At 38.1% G+C, this 12,531-nt stretch overlaps 1 protein-coding gene across 1 annotated transcript in view; it reads left to right on the forward strand.

Moving 5' to 3' along the window:
- Positions 1–12,531, forward strand: part of ctnna2 (catenin (cadherin-associated protein), alpha 2) — a 477,629-nt gene that overhangs the window by 365,095 nt on the left and 100,003 nt on the right. The window contains exon 8 of the mRNA XM_079897968.1: positions 267–347. Within this exon, the coding sequence (XP_079754094.1) occupies positions 267–347 (81 nt within the window). The remainder of the gene's footprint in view (positions 1–266; positions 348–12,531) is intronic.

Consider the following 12,531-nt stretch of genomic DNA (forward strand, 5'->3'; position numbering starts at 1 on the left):
CGCCAAGGGCCCCTGGGCACGTGCCCAGATTGCCCGTATGGTAGATCCAGGCCAGCTTACAGGGCTCAAGTTTCAAGGGGTTTCTAAAAACTTTCACCAAAACCCTACTTAAGACCGGCAACACTATTTTTAACTTAACACTTACAATCTCTCTTGATTTGTTTGGTACTCTTTCATGTTTTTCTGGTGTGAGCTAGTTGGATATGAAAAGGCAATATTACACAAGTAACACTATGTTTCTCAACCTTTCTCCCCTTTTATTGCAGACTGGAAGAAAAGAAAAAGGAGACCCGCTGAATTCAGCTATTGACAAGATGACCAAGAAGACCCGTGATCTTCGCAGACAGGTTAGTCAGTCTTCAGTCTGCTCTCTTTCTAGAAATAGGAACATAAAAGACTATTACCATTTCACTGAAAGGAAGAGACTCATTAAAGGTTTACAGCAGTGGTTCTGTCTTTCTTGTTTTTGTTTTTCTTGTTTTTTTTTTATTAATTTCCCCTTTAAAAATGCTATCTATCTATCTATCTATCTATCTATCTATGATATATTTAACTTCATGCTATTTCATGTCATTTTCTTTTTCACAGATTTTTTTTTTATTTTTTTTATTTTTTCTTCACGATACATTGTGTTTTGTGGAACACAAAATTAGATAAATAAGGGATGAGAGGATGGTGGTTGCAACTGTCAAGCTCCAAAAAGCACATAAAGGTATCATAAATGTTGTATATGACTTGTGTACTATATTGTAAGTCTGCTGAGGCCATATGATAATTCTGGGTGAGTAACAGAACGACATTTAAAACCATTTTTCACTGAAGATCTTCCGGTTTGCTGTCCCTTTACAATAGCCAAACTTTGAGGACCGCTGGTTTACCCAATCGTGTTTCATAAAGGTTAATGCATCAGCTATTAATACTTGTGTAAGGAAACATAAATGTTTCATTTGAGCCCGCAGATTGCTTTAAACCATTAAATACAAACAGACAAACAAAATTCTAAAAAAAACTATATCGTAATGCAAAGCACTAGCTATGTGTTCAAGAGCACTTTTTTTTTTCAAGTATTTTGAGAACGGTTTAGACTTAAATAACACTTCCTCATGTTTCTGAACATCTGACTGTCATGCATAAGTGCATCAAACAGCAGTATGTCTCTATCTCAAGAAGCTGAGGTCCACGCTCTTGACTTGGCTTAAAAGCTCTTTTGATGCATTTTCTCTCTATCACCATGACAATGGAAGAAAGTGTCGAATCGGTCAACACTGGTCTAAACCAAAATAGACCAGTCTAAACACAGTCTAGAAATACCCCCCCCCCACACACACACACACACACACACACACACACACACACACACACATACAAATCATCTTTTGTGTTCTACTGAAGAAGAAAAGTCACATTCTATGTTTGGAATGGCATGAAGTGTAAATGGTGACAGAATTTTTATTTTGGGTGAACTATTCCTTTCATAAACTCACCAAATAACACATTCCGGTAAGGAAAAATTGGCCCAACACTCTAAACATCAATATGTCAGCTGTCAGAGAGCATACAATCACCATAGTCACCCTCTCATTTGTGAGACTTCACCACATTCTCTACAAGATTGTATTTATTTAGTTTTTTTTCAGTTTTCTGAGATTGTTGTGTTTGAACTTTCCAAACTTGTTTTGTATTCTGAGAAAATAACATTGTTGCACAAATCTATTATAGTAGATGTTTTACCACTGCCTGTATTTTTTTATAGGGCCCTTACAAACTTCGAATCGACTTCAATTTTTCTCTGTCTGCTGTCTTTGAGACATTGTTGTGTGGTTCTATTGGCCAATCACAATGTCATTTACCTGGCATGTTTTTTGTCCCCCTGCTTTCTCCCTGGTGCATTTTCTATGATTTGTTTATGCATATTTTAACATGGTAATCGTGTTCGGATCCACACCAAAACAACTGGACCAAGGTTGTCTGAAAGAGGTGTCTTGGCCAATTGAAAATGCACTCTGAAGCCATTTGGTTGTGGTGAAAAAGATATCCGACCCAATGAACCAATCTATACCATAATTCATAATGGGTCATGTGCTGCGTAAAAAGCAGCAGTGTCTGAATCTATAGGTGAGCACATTGGGGTATCCAGTTGAAAGCCAAAGAACGCCTCTTCATATTAAACTGTTGCCTTGTGAAAGAAAATGCAACATGTTAAAAATGTAACCCCCTGTTTCGGAGCAAAACATACAATCTACAGGTTTGAAAATGCCCTTAGTCACAAGACATTCTCAACTGATTGGCTCTGTGGGGCCATGAGCGAGGATGGCAGATTTCAAATCTCACACTTCCGGGTGGTCCAGGATGAATATTAATGCTTACAGATAGCTTTCTCCAGGTATTATAGACCTCATTGGCCTGCTCCCTCTGAGAGAAGACCCTCTTCACCCCACATCACAGTAAATCCACAGAGAGAGCAACTACCATGGAATGGATGTTCGTTTTGAGCGGCCTGCTTTAATTACACACTTGGAGTTCAGGAGTGTGTTAGTGGGTGTATAAATCAACTGGCGCAGAGGTTAAAAAACAGTGCACACGCACACACACAGCTGGAGTTAGCTCATGAACGTTTGCCGTTTACCCTCCACACGATTTGTACGATCTTTTATAATTGGAAAACATCTTTAAAATCTTCCCCCTCCCTCCCCTTCACCATGACTGTAAATTTGAGGGTCGTTTTTTCAGACTCAGCAGTCGTACATCACCTTCCTCATTTCTACTCCTCTACGCTCCTTCCCCCCTCGCTGAACCAGGCAGCCGCCTTGTTCCCACATCTTCTGTCACCCGCTTCGCTGGACCAATATTTGGAAAGCTGTAAACTTTCCCTGACACATGTATTGTAGTTATGTGTTGGTTGAGGGAGCTGGTTGTTTACAGATTTGCCAGGCCAAGCATTTTTAATCCTCTTAAGACATTTATTTCATTATCTATCATGGTCTGAGGTGGGGCAAGATGTTTCCCTTATGGATACATGGAGGTTTTATGGTACAGTAAAGTGGTTTAAAGGAAATGGAAAGTGTTTGATAGCCCTGATTTAGCCCGGCTCACTCATCTCCGGGTAATTCAGACCGATCACTTCCTGTTTCCACTGCTGGTGGGCTCCATATGCTCTTGCATCTGATAAACCACCTCTCACCTTAGCAACATGTCACTAGAATCTCATCGCGAAACAAATTACATTTTAATCACTTTAATGGGGTTTGAGATCCCGAAAAAACTTGCCGAAGGATCAAGGAGGATTCTAAGGGAATTGCAGACCAAGCTGTTGATGTATCAGATGTGAAATCCATGCACATATGTTGGATGTTCTCATTCCGTATTTTAATTTCAGGCAGTGATCAACGGGCAGCAGTCGCCTGCTGTGTTTTTGCTGTTGTTTACCAACCCTGCAGTACAACAGCCATGGGCTTTATAACAGAAAAAAAACAACTAATGATTCAATCAAAATGACTTATTAGGGTTGTACAGTATTAGTTGATTGCGGGAAGATGATGCATTGAGGGGTTGAAGCTAACCAATGCACAACTCACCATGCAGAACACAAAACAACCCGATATTTGCGTACATTTGCATGTGTGGATCTGGGTAGATATATGTGCTGATTTTGGCATGGTTTGTGTGTCTGTGTGTACGTGAGTAAATGCATTTCTTTCTCATGGCACAGCCACAGAAGATATGAGATGCGAACCTCTGTGATCCGCTCAGGGCTTTTCAGGCCCCTCAGTCAAATGAATGGAGGCATCGCCATCTCATCAAATCAGTCTCAGCGGGGAAACATCCGAGTGTCTGTGGCAGCAGGCTTTGAGTTATTACTGTCTACCTGGCAAGAGGATATACCACCCCGACCAGTGCAAATCCTGTTCACGATCGCAAACATTGCAGAGGACCATGGTTGATTTTTGTATTCATATTCCCTGTGTTGTATTACATTTGCACTGTGTAGATTCAGCATGTATTTACAAATTGCTTTTTGATTAGATAGACAGACATGATATGTGGATGGATGGATGGATGGATGGATGGATGTGTGGATGGATGGATGGATGGATGGATGGATGGATGGATGGATGGATGGATGGATGGATGGATGGATGGATGGATGGATGGATAGATGGATAGATGGATAGATAGATAGATAGATAGATAGATAGATAGATAGATAGATAGATAGATAGATAGATAGATAGATCATCTCATTTTTAGACAAATCGAATCCAAGAGAAAGACAGTAATGCCCATACTGCTTTGCATAAATGCATAAGCAGGTATTTATGCAATACAGGCATGCATAGAATAACCATGCAACTTCAGCCCTGCAGTGAGCGCTCTGACTAATGCATTAGCATCGCTATCAGATCCATCAATAGTGCTGCAGAACAGATTAGACTAGTTCATATATACAGTTGAGATTAACCTCAAAAGTGTCTTCCATTGCCTTTAGCCTGAGCACTTATATTTCCTTCCACATTGTGCAGAGGTCAACTGGTGATTCCCACTCTATCTTTTTCATTAATTTATGTTCTTTTTATTAATGGAATGATGTAGTGGTTCTGGGCTGGTAACCAAAAAGTTACTAGTTGGAACACCGCAACAGGCGATCCTTGAACTATCACCATTCCACCCTTGAGCAAGACACTTAGGTTGCTCCAAGGGGACTGTCTCTGTAATGAGTGTACTTTAAGCACTTTGGATAAAAGCATCTGTTTCCTGACAGAAAAGTACTATAGTTCAACTATGGTGCTGTGATGGTCCCATTTATCAGACACTTTTATCCAAAGTGACTTAGAGCAAACTTATTACAGGGACAGTCTCCCTGGAGCAACCTAGTGTCAGGAGCCTTGCTCAAGTGTACAATGATGACAACTTATGGCTCAGTTCCTGAGGAGTTTGAACAACCAATTTTGTACTATTTTTGCAGGGGAATGAGATTTAGAGTGGGTAGGGGAGACGAAAATGGACATTGTGATGTCAGTCTTCAAAAATGTTCCAGACACATTACCTAATTAAGCCTAGGATGGATGGATGGATGGATGGATGGATGGATGGATGGATGGATGGATGGATGGATGGATGGATGGATGGATGGATGGATGGATGGATGGATGGATGGATGGATGGATGGATGGATGGATGGATGGATGGATGGATGGATGGATGGATGGATGGATGGATGGATGGATGGATGGGAAGGTGGAAAAGGTTTTTCTCTGACTATACAATAGTGAGAGACTGCTGCTCTGGGAATTTAGGTTTATAATATTTGTTTCAGACATCTGTCTTACATCTTTTTTAGAGGTAAAATTTAAAATAAGCACACATACGTATACCTGTTTGAAATGATCATACTGAAACTATTGCAAATTATAGCCTATATGAGAATTTTTTTATATCAGCCAATGGCAATGAGTTGTGGGGGTTCTGTGGGATCAATTTCCCGGCTAAAGTATTGCAGCCACGGATCAAAACATAATAAGTGTGAATCAAAAATTTAAAAACACATGTAAAAATATATTGCAAAAACTGAAAAAAGTAAATTAGGGCGGGCTTAAGTGTCACCATTGGTCCACTAGTTCTAGATTGACAGCTACTCCTCTAGCCAATCAATCGAAGAGGGGAGTTGACGTCACACCAATGCGACTCGTGGCTACTGATGCTTACTTATACAGGGGAAGATGACAGTTTAATTTAACTTTACAAAGACTTTCAAGCAGTAAAGCTATCTGAACTCTGGAAATAATTAAATTCATCTTTTTTGAGATACATGAGAATGTTAATGTGCACACTGGTAATTGGTGTTAAACAATATTACTTGGCTTATGATATGCTAAGGCTGCTGTAAGTGAAACATCCTGCAGTTATGAAACGCTACAATTCTTTGCAAAAACTAAGTTAAAAACGGCCATTGTCTGAAGACTTTAGGAATTTGACCTGTCACCACTACGAATTGCCTACCTTTTTTATTAACCTCGCCAAATTTGACAAAAGATTATTGAAAATGAGTGTGTTACAGAGAAGATATACAGAAACCAGTTGGATTTAATATACAGTGATTTATTACATACTTATTGTGTTTATTTACATATCTACATAATTGCATAGTACTTTAGGATTAATGTTTTAAATATAGCTTCAAATTTGAATACAGCAACATCTCCATCAGGGATAGGTAACGTTGTTTCTGGAGTGCCGCTGTCCTGCAGAGTTTAGCGTCAACTCCGATAAAAACCTCACCTGTCTGTAGTATTAATTATCCTAAAGTCGATGATTAGCTTAGCTGGTTCAGGTGTGTTTGATTAGGGTTGGAGGAGCTGAACTCTGCACCCAGGACCAACATTGCCCATCCTTGTTATTGATTAAATATGAAAGTAGGTGGTGGCAAGTTACTGTTTTTACGAGCGAGTTATTCGTTCAAACTTCTTGTTCAAATCGGCAATTCTTTGATGAAACACTGTAGCTTTACTGCTTGAAAGTCTTTGTAAAGTTATATTAAACTGTCATCTTCCCCTGTATAAGTAAGCATCAGTAGCCACAAGTCACATTGGTGTGACGTCAACTCCCCTCTTCGATTGATTGGCTAGAGGAGTAGCTGTCAATCTAGAACTAGTGGACCAATGGTGACACTTAAGCCCGCCCTAATTTACATGAAACTGGAACTGCAACATTTGGGAAAGCAAGCGCAGAGCATAGAAAGAAGAGCGAAGAGAAAAACAGCACAAGCGTGCAAAAGAGTAAAATATGAGCAGAAAATGCAAGAGAGCACAAAATACAGAGTAATAAAACCAAGGAAAACATACTTTTTAAGAAAGCATGACCATAAGTTTAAGTTTTGTGCAAAATAACTTTTAATGCGTCTAAAGTTTTTATTCATGCTTTTTATTTCTTGATTCACGCTTATTATATTTTGATCCGTGACCACGTTTGCTATTCTGATCATTTTGCATTATTTTGTTCAGTTTGTGCAATATATTTTTACATGTGTTTTTAAATTTTTGATTCACACTTATTATTTTTTGACCCGTGGCTGCAATACTTTAGGCGGGAAATTGATCCCATAGTTCTGGCCTTCCCTACATACAGTAGGTGAAGTGTGAACAAACTGCAGGATAAAGATCATATACCAGTACTAGAGGTAAAGTAAAAAAAAAAAAAAAAAGACTTGTGCTTTTTTTGCTAGTTATTGTATTAGGTCCTAATACTTTTTTAAAGACTTGTTTATGCATTTGGATTAACACATATTAGTGCTTCAAATATGATAAATGTTTTAATCTGGATATTTTTTATTATTTTAATTTACGATTTGTAGACATTTTCTCTTCATTTGCTTCAAGATACATAGAAAATAGAACAAAAACCTATTACTACACATAAGTGCTATATGACTACTTTATATTTTCTTTGCCTTCATTGTACATGATGAGAAAGAAGAAAAGAAAGAAATCGTGTCACGTCAGAGGGCGTTTCTTTGAGCTAGTGGACCTCCTACCAGAGTAATTCTGCAGTCATGGGGCCAGTCCTGGAACTAAACCCAGAATTTGTCAGACCTCTCCCCCAGAGGCGCACCTCTCAGATGTTGCCGAGTGCTCGAGCTCCCATAATGCTCTGCCACCGTGAAATACTGAAAGAGAGAAAAATACAGAATAAAAAAATAAAACAAGAATAACAGCACATTAAAAAAATCTGAGGTACCGTCTTCCGGCTGTTTAGAAACTACATGAATAATACTTGAGGTGTGAGAATGTACCGTGCTGAACTTATACTCTTAATTTTCTGTTTTTATGCAATTATCAGTCTCCACACAAATCCCTTTACACCACTTTGAGGTATGTGTCATCTGTCATCACAGTCCTAATAAATGTGTCTGTCAAGTCCTCCCTCCCAGCTCTCTGTTGACGGATAGCTTACTCCAGGATGCTCCTCTAGTGCACAACACTTCTCTGAACATATGCTTAAGCAAGCTCTCTCTCTCTCTTTCAGTTTCTCTAAGTGGGGATCTATTTTGCTAATAGAAACAATTGAGCTCCTGCAATATACAGTATGCTTAAAAATGAAATTAAATGAAAATGAAATTGTTTTCCTGTAGTTGCACAAAGCTTTCAGATTTTTCTTATTATTTACTCCATGTGAATGAGTGTAATTATTGCTATTGGCACATGGCTTGTTTTTGTGACCTTGTGAGAGTGTTGGCACTGACTGCTATTCTGACTGTGTCTTGTTTCTGCAGCCGCTTTGACTTCTTTGGAACTGTTTAGCTGACAGCTACTCTTAATCTACATCTAAGAAATTCTCCCAGAGACAGACACACAGACAGAAGCTCATAAATCTTGCCTGTTCTCAAACTAAAACCGATTTTCAAAGTGGAGCTCAGTTTTAACGCTTCCAAATCAGCTTTACATTTCTCACATTTATGAAATTCTTGAGCAGAAATTGTTTGAACTTTAAACAATCACTCTGAGTGATGTCTGCAGTCTGGAGAGTTTGGGTTCACTCAGCGCTCTGAACTGTCAGGCTACTATGGTACAATATGGCAGTCATTTCTTGAAATATAGAGGGGATTGCTTATTCACAACATGTACTGTTGTATGCATGCTTTGAGATTTTATGTGTCATCCTATGCAATTCCCAGGCATTCACAGAAGCATCTTAACAGTGACATGTGCATGCAGTAAGCTCAGTTTTGGGGACTTTATATTTATATATTTATTCTGTGCTGTATTTAGTTTGAACATAACATGACATAAAAAATAAAATAAAAAACCTTTGGACTGAGCCTGTTACAAATCTGGCATTGAAAATTTGTATTGTACTCAGAAGCCGTTCTGCTGAAATGTTTTAAACAGCTATTTCAGAATCCCACATTATATATACTACCATTCAAAATTGGCATTGGGAAGATGTTTTATTGTTTTTAAAAGAGGTATCATATGCTCACCAAGGCTTATAAAAAAATTAAATATAAATAAAACATAAAAATGAAAAAAACGGTAATATCGTGAAAAATGATTGCAATATAAAATAAGTGTTTTATATTTAAAATTTTTTTTGTTTGTTTGTTTTTTTGTGTGTGTGTTGGCAAAGCTGAATTTTAGCAGTCTTCAGTGTCACATGATCCTTCATAAGTCATTATAATATGCTGATGTGGTGCCCAAGAAACATTTCTTATTATTATCAATGTTGAAAACCATTACATTAACATTATAAAAGTCTTTACTATCAGCTTTGATCAATTTAATACATCATTGCTAAATAAAATAATTAATTTACATATGAATTTGGCAAAAATTGTATCCAAAGCAATTTACATTGCATTTTCTGTTTATCAGTTAATGTATTCCCTGCGAATTAAACCCATGACATTGGCATCATTCTCTATTCTCCTTGAGATACAGGAATGCTCTTGAATTTCTTACTCAAAACATTTTAACTGTAATGTGTGTTTACATGGACCATACTAATATGTGAATAATCAGACTGACAGCTGATCAGAATGTTAAATGAAGTTATGTCGTAAATAACTGTAAATGAACTGAATAATCAAATCCAATAATTGAACTTTTGAATTAGACTGTTTTTACAATTACAATCATAAATAGTACATTGTAGAGCAATTATTTTTCTCTGGCCTTGGTGATAGAGAATGCATCGCTTGTTTCATAATCTGTAAAATTTAGTGTTGCATTTTAAGCGTGGTCTATTATAATATGCACATAATACCGTCGATCTATTTACAAAATCTTTTATGAAGCATAGATTGCAAATCCATTAAAATAATCATTAATGTGCAGAGTCATATACTTGCACATTATATTTTAATGTGGGAAGGACAATGAATTTAGCCAAATATTCGCTTTAGTTGAAGGTTTATTTGAAGTTTAGGTTAATGCAATATTTTTTCTCACAATAATTGTCAGACCCCTGCAGTACCACCAACAAGACCCCCTGTTGAAGACCCCTGGGCTAAAAATGAAAATAATTATATTTTCTTAGCATTGCATCTGCAGTTGGATTGAATTGATTCATACTGACACAAATCTGTGCATGTAGTGAATGTCACACAGACAGACACAGAAAGCAAGAGCCCCAGAGAGACGCCACTCCCAGTTTTTGCTTATAAAAAAAAGCCCTGCATTGCAGCGCAGTCAAGGCTGAAGTCTGTGGGCAATACATTAATGCAGGCAGTGGGACTCAAACTGAAAGTACGGCGCTCTTACTTGCCGATAAAGTCCTCAGTGGTCCCTCACCGATCAGGGTACATTGGTACCTCAGTCTGTCATAGTGGAGTATGATAACAGCAGCAGCTGATAAACCCCTGTGCACACCTCCTCACATCGGCTCTCATTAACAGTCTAGAAACACCTTCCCACAAGCCTGTCTTCTTCTTATTTTCTATTTCAAGAAATTGGCAATTGTCACACTGCCACAGCGTCCATCACATCCTCTCATAGATGTGTGTATTGACTCCAGTGTTACGTGATTCTATATCAGAGATGAGACCTCTTTTGTTATGTGAACAATGTTATGTGGAATGTGTTATGTAAGGAACTGCTCTTAATTTCTCAGTACCCCCATTAGAGTTGCTATTCTTAAAATATGTTGTAGCTTGCATTACATGTTCCATTTCAGTGAACTAAAAACATTTAAGACCTAGAGTTAATGTCCAGTTAATGAGTTAATGTGTCATTTAATTATACAGACATATTGGATGGATGGATGGATGGATGGATGGATGGATGGATGGATGGATGGATGGATGGATGGATGGATGGATGGATGGATGGATGGATGGATGGATGGATGGATGGATGGATGGATGGATGGATGGATGGATGGATGGATGGATGGATGGATGGATGGATGGATGGATGGATTGGATGGATGGATGGATGGATGGATGGATGGATGGATGGCACATGTGGATGTACTGTACCTTTCAGTTTGGCCTGGAGTAAAAACATTTACATCAATGCGCTAAAGCTTTAACCTAAATGTCATCCCTCCAGATCAAGAAAATCATTTCTCAGGCTTTCTCCACTCTACCCAAAGACCTCTGCGCTGATCACTGAAGGAGAGGGGGCTTTGCTATCAGATTCATTTACAGACATGACAGGAAGATTAAACAGCACATCTCCGCTTGCTCTGTTTCTTTCTCTCCATCCCCTTTCCTTTCCAGATGTCATTGTTAATACTATAGAAGTTGTCACTTTATTCTGATTTGTATTGGCTGCCTTTTCTGCTAATCAGTCACAGAAGCATGTTTATCCTGTGATTGCCCTTGACATTTTAGTAAAAAATGTTGAGCTCTTGAACCCAAAGCTTCTGCCGCTACCTGCAGAGAATTCACATTTTAAGACTGAAAGGCAAACCACTCATCGTTTGTTTTTGATAATTGTATTTAGTCATGTTCTATTATTTACCGTGATTGTAAATATTGAAATATCTTGGTCTCTCAGTCGTGACACAGAAACAATACCAATGAAGTTGGTGGAAATTGGTGGAGGATGCGGGAATAATTCAACGGCATAATGAACTGCTCTTGTTTTCTCGGATTAAGAAGTAAAACATCTGTCGGCTTTGTTCTGAGCCTTACACTGAGTAGATTATAGAAAGATCACTGAATTTCATTGCTGGTTTGCCTTTCTATCTCTGTGGCATCTGTTTTCATGTTGTAGCAGGTGGTTAATCCTTAAAAATACACTTTCCTGTTTGTTAGCGAAATTTGCAAACAAAGCTAATCTCATTTCTTAATCTCCCCCATTTGCGACAATAAAAGTTATATCCCCCGGCTTGGCTAAGTGCATGCTTTCTTCCTTATTTTGTCTTTGTTACCTTCTGAATTTGACTTGATTGAGTTTGCTATGCTGATTTTTACCGGTGCTTCAGAGCCATTTGGATGAAGAGAATAAAGGAATAGAGAGAAATTGGGAAGAGAGGCAGAAAGACAGAAAGGGGAAGATGACAGGTAGGATCACAAGATTTCCATTTTTTCAGTCTCTCAGAGCAATTTAAAGCAAAGCACTTCCTCTCCTCAGTGTTTCCAATTTTTAGCATGCTGTTTTTGTAGTCTGTGAGAAGTCGGCGGCGCACTCCTTTCGTCAAGCTTTTTTTTTTTTTCAATTTAGTCCTGAGATTACATGACTATAACTTCAATTCCCTCTTTGAAAAAGACATTACACATGAGGGGCTTCACCGTGAACTAGGCCTACTTGTTGTCTGGCCAATGCTTAACGATAGTGGAACATTTAAAAAGCTTTTGCGAGTGTGGGAAAAACGTGTTTTGATTTAACATGTTGGAATAACATGCAGTATATTAAATAAAGCTTTAAAGGTCTGCAACCTGAAAATGAGATTTCCCCAGTAAACAGAAATTAATCTCACTGGCATAATGATGATAAGATGCAAACGGAACTGACCCTAAAATGCCATGGTCGATGTCAAAGGAAATTAATTATGGCTTAAATAATCTTAATATAAAAAGCAGAGACGGATGAA

Source organism: Squalius cephalus (assembly GCF_949319135.1).
Source record: "Squalius cephalus genome assembly, chromosome: 2".
NCBI classification, from domain to species: Eukaryota; Metazoa; Chordata; class Actinopteri; order Cypriniformes; family Leuciscidae; genus Squalius; species Squalius cephalus.